This window comes from Rhodofomes roseus, assembly GCF_022264815.1.
Source record: "Rhodofomes roseus strain CIRM-BRFM 1785 chromosome Unknown C8Q71scaffold_3, whole genome shotgun sequence".
In the NCBI taxonomy this organism is placed as follows: domain Eukaryota; kingdom Fungi; phylum Basidiomycota; class Agaricomycetes; order Polyporales; family Fomitopsidaceae; genus Rhodofomes; species Rhodofomes roseus.
In genome coordinates this window covers 1,446,778-1,464,712 of record NW_025952959.1, presented here as the reverse complement: position 1 = coordinate 1,464,712, position 17,935 = coordinate 1,446,778, and the positions used below count along the sequence as shown (strand labels likewise).

The 17,935-nt window shown below is 60.0% G+C and overlaps 7 protein-coding genes across 7 annotated transcripts; 6 read left to right on the top strand and 1 right to left on the bottom strand.

The window, feature by feature from the left end:
- The first annotated feature begins 20 nt into the window (after positions 1-20).
- Positions 21-2,269, top strand: C8Q71DRAFT_351419 (histone acetylation protein-domain-containing protein). The gene is made up of 4 exons (XM_047918006.1): positions 21-62; positions 139-290; positions 346-1,927; positions 1,979-2,269. The coding sequence occupies exon 3, from the start codon at positions 349-351 to the stop codon at positions 1,888-1,890; it is 1,542 nt and encodes a 513-aa protein (XP_047783147.1). The 5' UTR covers positions 21-62; positions 139-290; positions 346-348; the 3' UTR covers positions 1,891-1,927; positions 1,979-2,269.
- A 1,249-nt stretch (positions 2,270-3,518) lies between these two features.
- On the top strand, positions 3,519-6,348 carry C8Q71DRAFT_350839 (uncharacterized protein). Its single transcript, XM_047918002.1, has 2 exons — positions 3,519-3,915; positions 3,969-6,348. The coding sequence occupies exons 1-2, from the start codon at positions 3,641-3,643 to the stop codon at positions 6,088-6,090; spliced, it is 2,397 nt and encodes a 798-aa protein (XP_047783146.1). The 5' UTR covers positions 3,519-3,640; the 3' UTR covers positions 6,091-6,348.
- Positions 6,349-7,559: 1,211 nt separating this feature from the next.
- C8Q71DRAFT_700840 (glutathione S-transferase C-terminal-like protein) lies at positions 7,560-8,665 on the top strand (the record flags this gene model as incomplete). Its single annotated transcript, XM_047920146.1, has 7 exons — positions 7,560-7,732; positions 7,785-8,022; positions 8,084-8,114; positions 8,171-8,221; positions 8,287-8,407; positions 8,481-8,538; positions 8,606-8,665. The coding sequence occupies 7 exons, from the start codon at positions 7,560-7,562 to the stop codon at positions 8,663-8,665; spliced, it is 732 nt and encodes a 243-aa protein (XP_047783145.1).
- A 1,020-nt stretch (positions 8,666-9,685) lies between these two features.
- C8Q71DRAFT_351275 (uncharacterized protein) lies at positions 9,686-11,133 on the bottom strand. Its single transcript, XM_047918005.1, has 4 exons — positions 11,102-11,133; positions 10,834-11,001; positions 10,179-10,777; positions 9,686-10,115 (listed from the first exon to the last, which is right to left on the bottom strand). The coding sequence occupies exons 2-4, from the start codon at positions 10,837-10,839 to the stop codon at positions 9,935-9,937; spliced, it is 786 nt and encodes a 261-aa protein (XP_047783144.1). The 5' UTR covers positions 10,840-11,001; positions 11,102-11,133; the 3' UTR covers positions 9,686-9,934.
- A 1,095-nt stretch (positions 11,134-12,228) lies between these two features.
- C8Q71DRAFT_351086 (mitochondrial ribosomal protein subunit L20-domain-containing protein) lies at positions 12,229-13,335 on the top strand. The gene is made up of 3 exons (XM_047918004.1): positions 12,229-12,269; positions 12,327-13,034; positions 13,102-13,335. Exon 2 carries the CDS (start codon positions 12,433-12,435, stop codon positions 12,979-12,981), a length of 549 nt encoding a protein of 182 aa, XP_047783143.1. The 5' UTR covers positions 12,229-12,269; positions 12,327-12,432; the 3' UTR covers positions 12,982-13,034; positions 13,102-13,335.
- A 992-nt stretch (positions 13,336-14,327) lies between these two features.
- Positions 14,328-14,741, top strand: C8Q71DRAFT_739046 (uncharacterized protein). Its single transcript, XM_047922695.1, has 2 exons — positions 14,328-14,376; positions 14,429-14,741. The coding sequence occupies exons 1-2, from the start codon at positions 14,365-14,367 to the stop codon at positions 14,669-14,671; spliced, it is 255 nt and encodes an 84-aa protein (XP_047783142.1). The 5' UTR covers positions 14,328-14,364; the 3' UTR covers positions 14,672-14,741.
- A 608-nt stretch (positions 14,742-15,349) lies between these two features.
- On the top strand, positions 15,350-17,493 carry C8Q71DRAFT_350798 (uncharacterized protein). Its single transcript, XM_047917999.1, has 2 exons — positions 15,350-15,438; positions 15,492-17,493. The coding sequence occupies exon 2, from the start codon at positions 15,502-15,504 to the stop codon at positions 17,368-17,370; it is 1,869 nt and encodes a 622-aa protein (XP_047783141.1). The 5' UTR covers positions 15,350-15,438; positions 15,492-15,501; the 3' UTR covers positions 17,371-17,493.
- The last annotated feature ends 442 nt before the right edge of the window (positions 17,494-17,935 follow it).

The following is a 17,935-nucleotide window of genomic DNA, read 5'->3' as shown; positions in this document are numbered from 1 at the left end:
CGAGTCCGCGATGGTTCGGCAATTCATCCCTCCGCCACCTTCAAGCGTGCGCCACCCGCATGGTTAGTTGCAACTTGCTCCTCATCATGGTCTCCGCTCAGATTCGTAGGGCTCTCGCTGAACTTATTTTGACCGAAGGCGCAGATTTGAAGGTGCGACAAATACTGCTGGCATCTCGTGAGTAGGGTCTTGTGGTGCATCCAATATCTGTTCATGGTGCTGCTTACAGGTCCAACAGGTCCGAGATATAAAGGAATCTCGTGTATATAATCATTGCTAGAGACATACGGGTACGTGCCATCGTCTGCCTCTACACTTGATCAGCTAATCTGTCCGATTCTTCAGACTATGAGCTTGAGAGATGCCTTGCTCGCATCGCTCGCCACGCTTCCCGGCAGGCGTGAATTCCACATTCACGTCCTCGTTTCTGCCCCCAGGAAGCGCACGGACCTGTATCCGTACGCAAAACCGCGTCCCCGGGCATACCTCCAGGACATCGTCATCCTCCTGTCCGAACAGACTACATTCGACGGACCTCGCGTCGTGGTCTCAGCTATAGAGGCGGCACTCTACAACATCCCCGCCACCTCCTGCGGCATCCTCTACATCTCCAAGGTGGACTCCACTGGCCAGGCTAGCAGGCCGTCGCCCACTGCCACCCTCGTCCGCGCCTTCCTAAGATACTACGCTGACCCGTCCACGCGGCCCATCGCCGCAGACCACCTCTGGATCCAGCTCTTCGCGCGCGCGCAGGGGCAGTATCTCTTCCCGAACTCTGCCGAGTTCTCCGGCAAGAAGCCGCTCGCCGACGTGCAGCTCTGTGCGTGGTGGAAGCGCATTTTGACTGACGTCACCCGCGAGCTTCGAGAGAGCCGCGGCGATGTGATGATAAGGCCGTACTACCTCTTGCCGGGGTACAATGAGCTCGAGGCGACGCAGTCACTTAGAATGCTGGTGGTGCACCCGCCGGCTGACGCCCCTGCGGAATTTGCCTGGATATACGGGCATCCGTATTCGCAGGCTGAAACACCGCTGCCGTGTCCCCCTGCCACGAAGGAAGGGAACCAAACGAATCTAGGGCATTTCATTCCATCCTTCGACGATGATCCAAAATCACGTTTCATGGACGAGATTGCGCATACGACGAATGCTGACGGCGTGAGCTCCCCGAAACGGAAGCGGCGGAAGACGGGTGGCAGTCGACCTGAGCCGCCTTCTGACGACGAAGACGAAGATCGCGGACGGGGCGAACTGAATAAGGTCAGCCCGGAGGAATTCTGGGAGCGCATGTCCTTCCGTCAAGAATGCATCTCAGGGGTGGTCACCGCGTTCTTCGTCGTCGCGCTCTCATCACCACGGAACCATGAACAGCTCACAATATCGGCACCGTCGCCGTTGGCCCCTCAGCCAGGCCAGGTGTCCTCCAAAATGGTGAGGCGCGTCATCAGTACGCTTCTGAACCACCACGACTTCTCTACACGGGAACGTGCCTTGCGAGCCACGGAAACACTAGAGTCTGCAATCAAGGGCCTCTGCGAAGACCTCGCAGCAGTGCCCTCCTCCCCAAAGGCCGCCGTCAAGCACGTCGAACGCCCGACCACCCCAGAGCCAGTACCCTCGCTTCTCCTAGAGCCGCCGAGGACCCCTCCCCGGCGGGCAGGAGACTCGCACCTGCCCGATATCTCGCCCAACCCATTCCCAGACCCCGTGGCATCGCTCGAGACCTACCATTCGTACATCTACGGGTCGGTCGCAGTGGACAACGCGCCGCTGCCCCCGCGCGCGGTGCCGGCGGGTGGGCAGGCTGATTCAGCGGGAGGGGCTGACCAGCCCGGCCAGCCGCGGGTGACCGTGCTGGCGGTGCGGAAGAAGCGAAAGGCTCCGTCGTGAGCTCGCCGCCGGGCGGTCGGGTGCATTCTTGGTGCGGGTGAGTGCGCCCCTTGTATTTTCAGCGCCGCTGCTCACGCCGTCGTGTCAGGCGCCGTGGTCTTGTACTTACCTTGGTCCGTGCTTCTGGGACTGCTTTTGGATAGGGTTTTGTGCCCGCTTTGTGGCGCGTTGTTCGTTCAAACTCAAGCGTCGGTGATGAACGCGTATGATCCCCGTCCGGGCGATCCGACAACCCCGGTATTCTTTATGAACTTCTCGACAGCCGGGGCACGGAGTTGCGCTGTCAATGTTGTGGCTGTCATGCAGCACTGGGCTTCTATTGACTGTCAGGTATGCTCTACAGGCAGTTCCCGTCCTGCTCTGCCTCGCGAGCCGGTGCGAGTGCGAACCACTTCAGGCGGGTTGCCTTGCCTTTCGGAAACCCTCCACACTGATCGTATCATGACGATAGTGAGGGTGCTGTTTCTCCGAGGTTCTGCGTCTATTGGGAGCGCAGGAAGCGTTGGGTGCTGGTCGTTACGTCCCGCCTCGTGTTGGCCTTCTCAGTCGAAGCTACCAACGGTCGAGAAGTGCGCACTATGAACGGTGTCGCCGCCCAGATTGGCAGCCCATTGGTCCGCTGCTGTTTTGGTTTGCGCTGCCCCGGGGCCAGTATCGCGCCTGGGATGCCGCTCTTCGCTCGGGGCTGTGGGTGCGTCGCATTGGCTGGGTGAGGGGGCGACGCCTGAGGCCCGAGGGACGGTGGGCAAAGTGGGCATCGATGCCGCCGAATTCTGCTTCGGGTAAGTTCCGCGGAGCAGTTTCTGGTCTGCTGCTGCTCACGCCTGTCTTGGCCGAGGAGGTTCGCGGCTAGAAAGATGTCTGTACGGGATTGGTATGGGAACGGTACTGGACGTTCCATTGACAGCTTCACTCTGCGCCGTGGCCATCTACTGGTGAGACGGTCCCGCTCGGGAGTTCGTCATGAGATGGAAGACATTTGCTATTGCAGGACAATGAAGGAAGGAGAACAAAGAGCATGGGGGAGCGGCATCGGGATCTCCGAGCTCCTTATGGTGATATGGCGTCGAAGAAACGGGGTTTGGATGAGGAGGACCGAGTCTGGGCTGTGGATAGCCGAGTCAATCTCTATCTCACACCCCACGCTGAACTTTAATGAATTTTCTCGCACCCGGCCCACCTCCGGACCCGGCGAGCAGACAGCCATGCGCACCGAGTCTGACATCGCCAGGCGCATCCGCGCGCGGCCTTCGTGCAGCGTCGAGACTGGGACGGCGTGCATGTGGACGCTGTGCGAGCTGAGATGATACGGCTTGGGAGCACGACGTGGTGGCTACGGGCGATCGCGACAGACGTTGATATGGTGATTGGGAGCATCGAGGCACATGTTTCAGCGCGTTACGCATCGTCTGTGCACACGCGCGCGCCTCCGGGAGCCATGTGCGTGCGCTGCGGCAGCTGCTGTGTGCTCGACGTGGAGGCGTGGACGGGCGGTGTGGCACTGGGAGCGGGAGGGTGTGGCGGCGAAGAGGGAGCAGCCGAATAATGGACGGAATGGGAAGCGCGAACCTTGTCTAAATTGACGGCATGCTATCTGTTCGATTCCATTTTTGCTGATCAAATCCATCCGACGCGTTGTCTGACTGACCGGTGTATCACGCCTGCTGCGCCCCTTGCCTTTGTGCCGCCAGCTCATGTCCCTCCCTCCTCCCTGCCCGCCCTGACGCCGCCCCTCTCCCGCCTCCCGTGCATGTCGCCCCGCCCCGACGATATGGCCACACAACCCGCCCAGACGCTCCCGTCCTTCACCCAGGCGTTCAGCTCCCCCTCGCTCAGCAGATTGACGTCAAGCAACAACGTGCTGCCGCCTATCCACAGACTAGCGTCTCCCAATGACCGCGCTCGCCAGTCCCCGTCAGGCGGCGGATCGCCCCAGCAACTCGCCGACCGCAAGCACAATCACAGAAAGCGTCTCCATGCAGAGTCCTCGTCCGGCGAGGCGCGTGATGACGAGTCGGGTTCCGAGTGAGTGCTGCTCTCTCTGCCCTGCGCCTTCCCTTAACAGGCCCTGTGCTCAGTGGGCACCGATCTCCCCGGGCGGTCCGAATAAAGGAGGAGGCTGATCACGACGCCCCGGTGCAAACGCCCGCTGCTCTACGCGCCGAATCCTCATCGAAGGCTGCTCGGGAGCCCGCCGCCGTCGCGTCGCCGCCAGAGGCGCGAGCCCCGCCCCAGAAGCGGCGGCGAGTCACCATCAGCGGTGGGTCGAATTCGATCAACACCAATGTCTCGTCTCCTGCATCGGACAACATCAAGAGCATGTCTCCCGTCTTCATGGGCTTCACCGTCGGCCGCGACGACCCGCAGGCCCTCGAGCAGATGCGCTCGATGCTCACGGTGAAGCAGAAACAAAAGGAGCTCATCGAACAAAGAAGAGGTAGCACCGCCTCTATTATGTCCACTGCCCCACCCAGCGTCAACATCGTCAACCCGCTCGAGCATGAGGACGAGCGTGACGCACGGGTGCCACCCAAGGCTCAGGCGCAGGCGGGCCAAAGCACTAGCATCAGTGCCAGTACCAGTGGTAAACCGGGCGGCCGCAGTCCAAATATACCGCAATCCCAGCTCGCCGCGGATCGTCGTCGTTCCGTCGCTGCGACGACTGCCCCCGCGTCGTCCCAGAATCACCTGGCCCATCCACATCCACCTCATCCACCCCATTCGTCGCATCCGAGCACGTCGAGCATGCGTCATGACAGCCCGGGCACGCTTATCGCCGCTCACTCACAGTCTCAACAGCAGCAGCAGCTCCCACCACCGCCGCCCCGCCCGGAGAACCCGACCTTCGTGCATACCACGACCTCCACTGTGGCCCCGCACCACACGCTCCCCGCGCCCCCGATCAGCTTCGCGAACCGACGCGCCGGCCGGGGGCTCGGAGGGGCGAAGGGCAAGCCCGCCGATATCATGATCAACCCCCGAGCCAGCCACCCAGAAAACCAGCCCGCGATCCAGAGTGCGCCGCCGATGCCGCGGACGGACCCGACTGGTAGGTTTGGCACGATGGCGGTCCCGAGCTTACCGCAGATGAGCGCGACTGTGCATCGACATGCTGCGAGCCGAGTACCGCCCACCCCTACACGGTTGACTGTCTCGCGCAATCCTGGCCCGAGTAACTTGGGACCGGGGGCGGCTGCAGCTGCAGGTCGCTCACCACAGAACGCGTCGGTCCCCATCGCGAGCTCGCTTGTCCCCCCTACACCGGCGACGCTGCACCACCCGAACTACTCGAGCGAGAAGTCCGCGTTCCTCTCTCCTTTCGAGCTGTTCTACGACGCGCTCGCAGACTCGAAGCAGCTCAAGAACTGGCTCGCGGAACAGATGCAGAAGAGCCAGGCACTCTCCGCGAGTCTGCAGCGTCAGCAGGAGCAGTTCGATGAGCTCGTCGAGGCTGCGGTGGAGAAGCGTATGGGCGGGATGCGCGAGGAGATGTACGCGCTGCACCAGCGAGTCGAGGAGCTCGAGCAGGCGCTCCGCGGGCGCGTGGTGGTCCCGAGCCAGAGCTACAGCCCGCTGACAGGCTCGGTCACGCTGAAGGGGAAGGGGAAGGCGAACGGGATGGCGGCAGCCGCGCAGGAGAGCTATACGTTCCCGCCCGTGGACCCGCACATGCGCCGCCCGGAGCCGGTCAGGCGGGTGGCTTCCCCGGAGTACGATAGCAGGAGCTATCCCGGGTCGGAGGCTGCGTCGCCTGCGCCGTTTGACGTCGGCAGGCGGCTCTCGGTGAGCGCTGTGCGCATGGCGCCGCGCTCGCCCCCGGAGCCTCCGCACGCGCGCAAGACACTGGCTGTGCACCCGACGGCGAGGGAGCGCGAGCTGTCGGGTCCGGGTTATCCCCCGCCCCCGCACGCGCATCCTGGGGGGTATCATAAGGACCGAGATAGGGATATACGCGCGCCGAAGGCTACGACGAGCCTGTCGCAATCTACGTCGCGCGGCTCTGTCACGCATCTGCACCCCTCGAACGAGGATGCCAGTCCGGAAAGGCGGTCGGCTGCGTATCGGCATCGTGCGGAACGGCGGGGGTCGCCTGGTTCGAGCGACGAGCGGGCTGAGGGCGCGCATCCCCCGGGGAAACGCGATCAGGTGTACCAGAGCCCGCCGCGGAGCCGCGTGCGGTCGCCGATGGACGACAGCTGATGGACGAGGGTGCCGTCCCGACACACGACCCGACCAACACGAAGGTGACGTTTTGTTCTCGAAGAGCCTGCGCGCGCGCGACGGACTCAGTCTGGGGCTTGTGGTGTTCAGGCTGCTGTTGCGTCTCATCAAAGGGCAAGTGTAGTATAGTCATGTATCTTCCTTCCTTCCTCACTCCTCGCTGCTGCTTCTTGCGCCGTCACCCCGATTCAGAGGCCCGAAACAAACTGATTCCCGTCCTTACTCATGAACTGCTCCCCCGCTGTCAGCGACACACCCTACCACTAGGCCTTCCCTTGCTCACCATCCCCGCCCGCACCGTGTTTCCCTTCTCCTGGCCAGCACATATGGCCGCCGCCTACACCCAACATTCCCGCTCCGTTCCGACAGCTGCACTCATACAACCCGTTCGTTGCCGCCCATGTCATGACCCCCCGATGCTCCCGGTCGTTCTTGCTTCATTGCGTCTCCACTGTCGTCTAGCCTCGTCTCGCCTCGTCTCGTCGCTGTCTTTGCATGCCATTGTACCGTGTACGGATTAGTCATTCAGAAAGCATTTCCCGCTCTCGTTCCACTAAGATCAGAGGGAGCCCTGTTCACCGGCGCCAAGACTCGCGGTGGGGAGGCCATGATCATGGTTGTTGCGAATGGCAATTTGTAGTAAGCATGTTCAGTCAGTTGTGTACGCAGTCCGATCTATGTGCATCAACGGGGTTTGTTGGGTAACCTTCGCGGGAGGAGTACAGCAACCACAGACAGGTCAACAAATGCCCACAGACGGTAACCTTCGACGACACGACGACTTGATGGTATGGCAACGCCCGTTATAATCCCCGGGGGATTCACAAGGATTCACAGTCGTAGCACACTTGTAGCACACGCGTCATCTGTGATGGAGAACGTCAGTTTAAAGTGAGCAACACCCAAGCAACACCGGTACCTGATCGTATCGGAGGGCTCGAGGGACGCGACGCGTCGGGCATTTAGAAGTCGGCGCCACGCCAGGCACGTGACGGCGTTTCGAGTTGTTGAGTTGACTTCGGTATTTTGGCTGTTTATGGTCCAGTGTACGAGCGAGCGAACGTACGGGGCTTCAGCACAGCGCGCGCTGAGAGTGCAGCATACATAATATAGCATGGGCGATCCCCTCTGCAATCGTTCACGGTGTGTCAGCTCTGTGGGCGGGCTGTCGAGCGGACCGACCGATCCGGATCTCCGAGCCGGGGACGATGACGAAATGCCAAATGCCAATGGACGATCGGGCGTCCACCGTCCGCGCCAGTCGCGCGTTGGCGACCCCGCCTTACCAATCCCTAGCCTGAATTACGAACACCGCATTCTTCCTCAGCAGAGCGTCGCGTCGACACGCTATCCCCCGGCCAGAACAACTCGTACACGGCAGCGACAAAGAATTTCTCAGCAGCAGTAGTAGACGGCATATATAGCTGGTAGTGCTTCTGCGCTCCGCTATGATCCCCCGTCTCGCCGGGATAACACGCTCCCTCTCACAGGCCGCCAGGATGTCCACTGCAACCGCACAGACCAGCAAGCCCTTTCTGCTCTACACCGCAGGCACGCCCAACGGCAGGAAGGTCTCCATCCTCCTGGAGGAGCTCAAGACGCAGTACGGGATCGACTACGAGTGAGCGTCATGTGCATATATTACGCCATGTCGCGCGCTGACACGCGCGCAGCGTCGAGAAGATAGACATCTCGAAGAACGTCCAGAAGGAGCCATGGTTCATCACGCTCAACCCGAACGGCCGCATCCCCGTCCTCGTCGACCGCCAGCGCGGGGACTTCCCCGTCTTCGAGACCGCCGCGATCCTCCTCTACCTCGAGCAGCACTACGACACGCAGCTGAAGTTCTCCTTTGACCCCGCGACGAGCCCGAACGACTACAGCGAGATGCTGCAGTGGATCTTCTTCACGGTGAGTGCTCGGTTACGTGTGTGGTCTGCGGACTGAGGGCTGACTATATGCGCGTGGGTAGCATGGAGGTATTGGGCCGATGCAAGGACAAGGTGTGTCCGAGTGACCATTTCCTGGTTACTATTGTTGACTGACCGGGCCCGTCCAGCAAACCACTTCGTCCGCTTCGCCCCGGAAGACATCCCCTACGCAAAGAAACGTAGGCACCACCGCTTTCGTTGGCACGCCATCCGAGACGCAGCCTAACCATACGCGCACGTGTAGGCTACCTCGACGAGACGAAGCGGCTCTACGGTGTGTTGAACATCCGCCTCAACGGGCGCGAGTGGCTCGCGGGGCCCGACCGCGGCAAGTACTCCATTGCCGACATCAATGCGTTTCCATGGTACGTCCGTCTGCTCTGCGTACAGTATACCCAGCCCTTGCATCCATCCGTGGCTCACTGCTGCGTTATGTAGGGTGAACGGACATACATTCTGCGGGATCGAGAGCATGGACGAGTGGCCCCACGTCAAGGTAAGCAAACCCGGGGCCCTCAGGGTCTACATGACCGCTTGCTAATGCACTCGGATTTCGCTGACAGGCATGGCTGGAGAGGCAGAGCGAGCGACCGGCGGTCAAGGCGGGGACGGCCATTCCTTGAGCACTGGTACGGTACTGCAGACCGCAGTTCAGGTCGCAGCGCGGGCTCCGGAGTATTCTCAGATAGACGGACATTCTGGGGGGATTTCTCAGTAGGACACCGCCTGATGATGATGTGCATGACTGTCTGTCGGACGAAAACAGGGGTCCCGGCATCTAATATCGACGGCCAACAGAATGCTCTCACATAGTGTTCGAGGCGTCGCGTTGCTCGAGGGGCCAGAGAAACGTTCCTGTGCGCCGGGCCTCCGTGCGTGGCAGATGCACGATTGATCCGCGAGGCTGCGGTCACCGGGGAGTGCCTGCCTGGGCTAGAAGGCCGACGCGTTTGGACTAGAAGACGGGGCGTGCCATGTGTTCCAGCGACGATGCTGACAGAAACCAATCGAACGATGCGCTTTTCAGGCAGGATGCGCGGTATCCTAGTCCGTATCTTGGGCAGGGACGCGCCAGTGCGAGATAGGGACGCGTGAGGGCTGGGCTGGCCGCTGACGAGAAGTGCGAATGGGCGATGCTAGCTAGATGTTCTAGTGAGTGCTCTAGCTAGAGCTAGAAGACGGCTTACTCCCTGTTGCTTGTGGATCAGTTGAGTCGAGACTGACGGACGGACGGACGGCTCGCGAAGGATGCGCTGCTCTGCCAGGATGCCGCCAGCGACTTGAGAAGCGACGCGCTCGTGGACGGTGGACCTGTGGGCTGCGCCAGTCAACGTACGTGCTCGTTTCGACTGGTCGCTGAGTAGCAGACGGCCTGTCGCCCGTCCGAGTCGCATGCGCGCATGATGCAAGGTCAAGGAAGCCTCCCGAAACCCACTGTACTGTGTACATCAACCATTAATGTACCTGCCGCGCCGTCGGTGTCGATCATATGGCTGACCTCCTTCGTCTTCCGCACAGACCGCATTGGAATGTCGTGGACTTCAAGGCCGACGTCGGCGCGTCAGCAGTATGGTGCGTGCGTAACCTTGACGATGCCTGGCGTACATTTGTCATTCTTGTCTGCCCAGTGTTCCTCGCCAGTGCGTACCTGGCACGGGATATCTCAGGTTCCTTGCACTTTCGCTCACATGGACGAGATGCAGCGTGCGGAGCCCTTCATGGGCGAAGACTACCTGCACACGAATATCCACATAATCACCGTCGACGTGCGACACCCGCTGTGTTCGCCGTACGCCCTTTGGACCCGCCTTCGTCGGACGGACTGCTACGGGATCAGTTGTGCATTGCGACCGGAAGGGCGATTGGTGCCGGGTCCGGTGGGCTGGGACGGTTCATTGAGCTGCGCACCCTGTTGTTCGCCCGGTGATTGTTCCGCGCGGAGCGATACTCAGTACAATTGACGGGGGATCGAATTCGCAGCGGGCGCTGCAGGTTCGTCTGGGTCGTACATGCACAACGCATGGATAAGACCTCCCGACGGCGCAGAGCTGCATGGAGACAAACGTCGATCGACTACATAGGTTTAGTTACTCAGACTAATGTACAACAGTCATCATCCAGAGTACTAGAATGTACCTCGTCCTGTCCTGGGCCCTGAGCTGAACAGACCCCGCGCGGACCTGATCGACGATCGTCCGAGGTCGCCGCCCTGCGTACAGCGTCCCTGAGCCCCCGGGCTCTCGCCGATCGACGTGGGCGGCTCGGGGACGGAGGTACGTCATGGGTGCATGGGAGCGATGGGCGCAGCGGCGAGACGGATCAACTTCCCTCCGGCGCCAAGCTCGGCCTGCGCGGTCGGGCGTTCGATAGCAGCGTGGTGGACGGCGGGGCATGTGATGCCGCGCGCGGCGAGGAGTGTCGATGACGTTCGGAGGGCGGAGGGTGATGAGCTCATGGTGTGCGCAGGGGCTGACGTCGCGCGCGTCATGCGGTACCGCCGGCGACGGAGAGGTCGGCCGAGGACAGGGAGGTTCGAAGGTGTTGGGATCTGACAGAAGTGGGACGCCGTCGGTTGGCCGCTGGGTTCTAGTCCGCGTAGGTGGGGCGACGCATAGAGGGCCGGGAAAACGTAGGAGGTAGGGCGGTGACATGGTGATCAACGCGCGGGGGCGTTGAGAAGGGCTTGCATTGCGTAGGTGACGAAGATAGCGTCCTGAGAAGAGGAGGGCACATGGCTGTTCGTCGGGGTGGTTAGGCGGTCGGGGCGCGGAGGATGAATTCGGAGGCGTACCGGCATGACAGCATGTGACGCGTGCAGGCAGTGGGGAGCTGTCCTACGCGGAGGCGGAGATGGAGGGCACGGTAGGAACGGGCGGCGTGTTCAGCGTGCTCTCGCTCTCGTCCGAGTCGTCGTCCGACGACGCATGTCCGTCAGCGTGCTGCGGCGTCCGCTTTTTCGCTGCGAGCCAGAGGTCGAGGGTATACTTGTACATCTCCTGCGCGTAGCCCACCAACGCGTACTTGACGTCCTGGTTGGGGAGCTCGAGTTCCGGCATGGCGTGCGAGGAAGGCATGTTACGTTACGGGGCGAGGGCAGACAGATGCGAGGGCGTAGAACGGGAAGTACTCGTCTGCCGAGTCAGCAAGCGTTAGAGGTTTATATACAGAGAAGACCGGCTCCGCCCGAGCTAGAACACGGAGGCGTGAAGCTCAGATCTGGCGGGCGTGCGCACGGACTCGTCTCCATTTGCTCGGCTCGCAGTCGAGGGCTGCCTTGGCTGTCGAGCCGATTCCGAGCGCCGGGCGTCCCGCACGGCGCAACCAGCAGCCGATCATTATGACACGTCATATTTAGGAAAATACAGCCTCTCCTGAGTCTCCTCGGTTGCCTGGTCGCTGCGAGCGCGACGACTGGGGCACAGAGCGGCGGGGGCAGGCGAGTGTCGCGCGGGTCGCGCTGCGTCAAGGGTGTGTCGCGCATCTGCTCGCCCCATGGCGGCCCCCCGAAGCGGCACAGGGGGCTGATAGTGTAGGGCGGCGTGACTCTCGCGGCATTGTCCCACTCCACAGCGTGGGTCTGCGACGGGCACCCGGATTGGAGGATATCCAGTCTATTGATCCTCCATCGTGCGTCTGGCGGCGCGCTGCTCACTGCCAGCATTGGGAGGCTCTGATCCGGAGCTAGTTATAGGACGAAGCACGCCCGTTTCGCCGAGACTCGAGAGCAGACGAGGCTTAGCGCGGCTTGCCTGATGTACACATACACAGCGCCATGTTTGGCGCGGTACGTGGCCAATGACAATCGAACGTTGCACGGCAGAGGCCCAGTCCCGTCGAGTGGGCAGCCTGGATGGGTGGTGTGGCGGTAATCAAAAGCCTCGTCGAGGTCATCTATATGATACACGGCGAGCCTATCAAGGCAGACTGAATTGCATTCGCGTGGTCAGTCGCCCAATGAGAACCGCTGCCCGAGATCCGTCCAGACTTCCGCCTCCGTGTACTCGTTCGTCCAGTCAGATAGGCCGCAGGTTAGCTTGAGCGTGGGGTGAAGGCGAGGCTGCACTCGGCGGGTCTTCGATGGGAACACAGAATCTACCGACCTTTTGCCAGCTCCAGTGAGAGTTTTGCAGCACGACGCACAGAATTCGCAGAAGCTCTCTCGCAACGAGGCATGTAACAGAGTTGAAGAGAAGGCCTAGGCAAGCTGGTGAATTGCGGCCGACGAAGGTGAGTATGTACTTACTTACTGGCAGGTGGCAGGACGGGAACTGAGTGTCTGGTAAGAGTCCCGCGAGGGACCGGCATATGCCGGCGGACACCCCCGGAGACCTTTCCAGCGTCGGTCGCTCCGCCACCTAAGTTACGACAGCGACAACTTCTGCAGCCAGCAATGTCTGTCTTCGCCCGGAGGCTGCGCCTGCCCCGCCCATGCAGCTCCGTGCGCACATACGCGACACGCATCCCTGAGCGGCCGCCATACCGCGCGCCGGACCCGCTCGTCAACAATCCGAATGCGGCGTACACAAAACTCGAGGACGACCTGACCTTCATCCACCGCCCGCCGCCGTCCGCCCCGTCGCCCCTGTCCTACACGACGAGCCCCGCCTCGCCTCTCCTGCGCGCCCCGGCACCAGCAGGCGCGGCGCTGCCCCCGCTGGTCCAGGCGGAGGCGGAGGCGCCGCCGCGGATGAGCGAGGCGGACATCGCGAAAATGCGTGCGCTGCGCGCGGAGAACCCGGAGCACTACTCGCGCTCGCGGCTCGCGGCGATGTTCAAGTGCGCCCCGAACTTCGTCGCGATCATGGCGCCGACGAAGATGCGCGACCGGAAGAAGCTCCTGGAGCGGCGGGATATGGTGCATGACGAGGCGCGGAGCAAGTGGGGGGTCAAGCGCGCGTACATTGAGGAGGCGAGGAAAAAGAGGAGGGAGTTCTGGTAGGCGGGTGTTGACCTGCGTGGTTGAGTGGATGGGCTCCTTGGCTGTCCTGAGAGGTACGTGGTCGTGTGCATTCCTGTTCAGACAGGTTGTAACTGACGTCGGCTGGGGAAGATTTTACAGGTCGGCCGTGCGGTTTACTTCCAGCCTATGACTTGCGCTTGCTAGTACGGTTGTATGCTGGGCTTGGGCTGCCCTCTGGCGATTTTATTAGGCACACGTATAATGCACGTCTTCGTTTTCTTCAGGGAACTCCTCGTGTGCGAGTCTAGCCTGCGCAACTCCCGCAGAGTGCATATGCCTCAACAGGTCTTGCTCCGCTGTTCCGGGTTCGAGTACATACCCCGGTTATGCCTAATTGGCACCACATGGCCAGGAAGACATAAGTGCGGACACACTGATGGCTGTTATTTCCAGTCATCTCTCCGTCGGACCTGTATCCCAAAGGCCAGGGTGAGCCTCCTCTTCCGATCCAAACGCTTTTCTCCGTCGTACCTTCCTGTCGAAAAAGATTAGTGTTGGTGCTCTTCCGTGGACTTTGAGCGCTGAATGTCAAACGCTGAGCTTTGGGGTCTCGCGGCATGCTTTGTGTGGTAGTTCCGCACGGCGTGGCTTCCGGGTTTCGAGGGTAGCACCCCCGAACCTACTGACGATATTTGTTTCGATGTGTGTACGAGGTGTGGAGTCGAGATATCAGAGAAGGCACTGCGGGTGCGTCTGCGTCTAGTCCTCCAACCAGACAGACTACTTACTGAATTACATCAAGTAGGGATCCACTTCATGACGCACCAGTAGGCCCGTCGGTCCGGATACATATCATACAAGGATGTGACCTGGGCGCGGCTGAGTAACGCGAGTTGCAACCGTATGGATTTCATGTGCGAGGTATCAAGCTTCCAGTCAAGGTTCATTGATATTTTTGCGATCGCACCCGTTGCTGAGACTACGACGCGCCGCCTGCGATAGGGTGTATGCGACTACTTGGCGGTCAGGAACCTTCACAAGGATGTGGTGCCTCACGGTGTACTCCCAGCAAACAGCGAGAGGCGTCTCCTGACATCCCCTCAACGTCATGTTGACCGCCCCGCCCCACACATTTAGAGCGCGATCAACGCTCCCGTCACTGCCGTCTAGCATACTGCCAGTAGTATGTTAGGCTCAGCGTGATGCGTTCAGTGTGGAGCGCGAGTGTATCCACGTCGTTCGCAGGGTTTCACCCGCGATAGGTGTGTGCGTCGATGTACTTAATCTGGGCGACATTGTGGCCACTGACGTGCATACATAGGCTGTTCCATCGGGGTTCGTGACGTCTTTGTGCGTCTAGTTGTGCGCACTTACAGCGGTGGGCAGCGTCGACCGATACGGCCCGCTCGGAGATCATCATCAATGGCGCTATATGTGTGCCTGCTGCACCAGTCCAGGTGTGTCTTTACCGATGCGTACCATATAGTCGACACGCCTGCCAACTCGGAAGGGTCTCGCTCTGACCTCCATGCTTTCGTTCGTGGGCGTCCTCAACGGGATCCCTTTGCATCGCTGTCGAACTCGGGTTCACAGCATAACCTACTTGCGGCCAACCTGGGCTACATTCACAATAAACACTTCCGCAAATAATTCGGTCGGCGCACTCGCAGACTCGAATTTCCGGACGGTGAACACCCAGTTTTCACGGCTGCGCTGCTGTTGGTCATGACCGTCGGACACACACAACGCGACCCTAATTTTTCGCGTTCGATCTAGGAACATACAGATGACAGGATGGGCTCACGGCATCGATTCGAACCTCTTCGGCGCGTACTCGCTCTACTCCACCATACCGCACCAATGCTCTTGCGACGTCATGGCTCAGCGCTCAGCTATGCAATCACTCAATTGATCCGCTGCCTTTCCTGTAATGGTATCCCGGTTACTGCTATAGGTGTATCTGAACACCGCTTTTGATCCAGGCAGGATGCCAGTGTTGTATCGAAAGCGGCCTTGGCATCGACTTGCACTGCTGCCTGAGCTCGCCAGTCAGTGCAGTGTGATCGTGAACAGCGACTACCACGGTCAGAGCGACCTGGCGTCATCCCTTCAGTCCTTCTCGGACAACTGGCAGTCGCAGGAATGACTTAAGTAAGAAGTAAGTACTGGTCCATTGAGATCCTGAGCGCACTGGCACATTGGCCGGTACCTGGCGATAAGAAATGGGTCTCACAAGTGTCTTTGAGACTACGCGTGGAAAAACGGCAGCAGTCAAGCTGACCGAGTGCACATCACCAACACACTGCCGTAGATATTCTGAACAGCGAAGGATCGCGTTTGACATGTGACAGACAGATCGAGTCGCGTGAGTGGCTGAGATCTCTTCCCGATTCAGCCTTTACAGTAACGCGTCCCTTGCCATTGTCTCCGCCACCTCCTTATTATTTTTTCCTCCGTCTCCTGCGAGGACGCCTCTGCACAGACACTGTTACGCCTGTATGTCGCAGAAGACATATGTGCGGTTATAGTCTGCTGATGCCTTTCTGTAGCGACCCTACCATGGACGCCGCAAGTGGTCGCCATGCGAGTCCAGCCTTACCGGCGCCCCAAACCCGCCAGGCGATTGAAGCAGAAATCGCCCGGTATTCGAACTACCTCATCGACCTCAGAACACGGCTCAACACCTTCGCATCCATCTCCGTGCTCCCTCCAGAGGTTCTCTCCGAGGTCTTCATGCATACCGCGGGTGCCGGCGGCCGCAGCACTGCCCAGTCGGACCGTTGGGGCATCTACATGGAAAGTTTGACTCGCCCATATAGCTGGATTCGTGTCTCCCATGTCTGCAGGCACTGGCGCGCTGTGGCGTTGAACTGCCCCGCTCTCTGGGGCAACTTGACGGTGACCAAGCAGCGCGAGTGGATGGAGGAGGTGCTGGGACGGTCGAAGAAGGCGCCCCTATATGTGTCCGTAGACATCTCGATGTCCTTGCCCATGGGTCTCTCTGCGACGTTCTATCCGCGGGTAAACTCGCCTCAGGAGGATTCTCTGGCGTTGATTCTCTCGCACACGGCACGCATACGCTCGCTCTCCCTCGGATCCAAGGGGCCGCTCTCGGAGAGGATCCTGCGTCTGCTAGACGGACCTGCCCCGCTACTCGAGACGCTCACTATGAGGTTCGAGACGGGCTCACATATATGCAACAACGAACAAGACCACATTCACAAGCTACTCCACCCCGAGACCAGTCGTCTCCGGCAGCTGCACCTACACTCCGTGCTTCTGCAGTGGAATAACACTTCGCTGCCACAGCTGACACACTTGACTGTCACTTGCAAACCGCACCAGGTTACAGTGCAAGTCCATGTCGAAGCCTTCCTCCGCGCCATCGAGCAGATGAGTGTCCTGGAAGAGCTCGTAGTTCAATCGGCGCTTACTGCGCCTATTGACCAGGGAGAGGTCCCGACGAACTTGGTCCAAGCCTCCTTGCCCCGCCTGCGCTATCTGCGAGTTTTGGAGAATACGCGCAACACCATCAGCCTGTTGAGCCATATGACAACCCCGTCACTCGCGCGCCTCTTCGTGGAAATAGATGGAGACACGAAAACACTCAGTGGTGAGCTCTTTGCTGCTCTTGCAACAAAGACGCCCAGCCTGGGCACTTTCGCTACCCTTGTTGTCACCATCGCCCGCTTCACGCTGCACGGTATCCACATACAGGCGTTCCGCAAAGGTTGCGTAAACCGCGAAACGAGGCCCGACTCACAGCCCGAGCTCGAAGTATGCTTCGGACGGCTGGAGCCAGACACCGTGATTACCAACGCTTGCGAATCCCTTCCCATCTGCGACGTCCACTTCCTCACCGTCTCTGGCCGCTCGTTGCTCCGCTCGACACTGCTCGCCCTCTTCAAGCGCACCAAGAAGGTCGTGGAACTGAACGTGACACAGTGCGCGGACTACGATGTTCTCCCCGGCGTGCTTGTCGACCGCCGGCGAGGACACAAACACAGACACAGCGAGGGCAACGCGTACCATTACATCCTTCCGCACCTCCGCTCTCTGTCCCTGTCGCTCTGCTACTTCGGCGCCCGCGGTGACCCCTACGAGTACGAGCTCGAACCATCCGAGCGGCTCGCCGATGGTTTGATCGATTCCTATATACAGCGGTACGAGTACGGGGCGGAGATCGAGCAGCTGCACATCGTCCACCCTGTCAATCTATCCCGGCGGGAGGTCGACCGGCTCAAGGAAGTCGTCCGTGTCGTGGAATGGGATGGCACGATAGACTTCGACGAACAGGAATCTGATTCCCTCTATCACTCAGAGGACGGGTACGATGACGGCATATATGACGATGATGTCTGGGGCTACGAGTATGGAGGTATGGATATGTTCGACGATATGGATTACGATCTGCACCACTTCTTTTAGTTTACTTTCCTGAATCTTGTCGTGTCTGTTGTCCCGATTTCGCGTTTCTAATTTGCTATGGTGCATTTTCTAATTTGCTATGGTGCATAATTTCGTCACTTTGCAATCAGTTTGCCCCGGTGAGAACAAGATGTGTACGTATGTATCCACACAATCACGATTACATACAGTCTACAAACTCTGACGAGAAATTATCATGCCGCCCCAATCGACCTCATTGACGACATTCATGGACCTCTGTAACGTCAGCATACTTGCAGTCTTTGCAACCGCGCGCCGCACTTGCCTCGTGCGGCTAGATGAGTCTCCAGGTCCTTCAGCCATCCCGGTGCGGTGACAGGTTCGTCCCAGCACTGGAATCCGTGTGTCAAGATGTACAGTGTGCAATCCAGGGAGAAACACCCCTGAGTCAGGCGAGTTCTGCGTCCCGCGAAGCGTAACATTGAGGAGATAGCGCAGTGCATCGAGCACGGACAGGATCGTATCGTACGCATGCAGGACGGTCACCCCAGACAAGGTCTTCAGCATGATTTCCCACAGGGGTCTAGGGTAGCACCCGTTGATA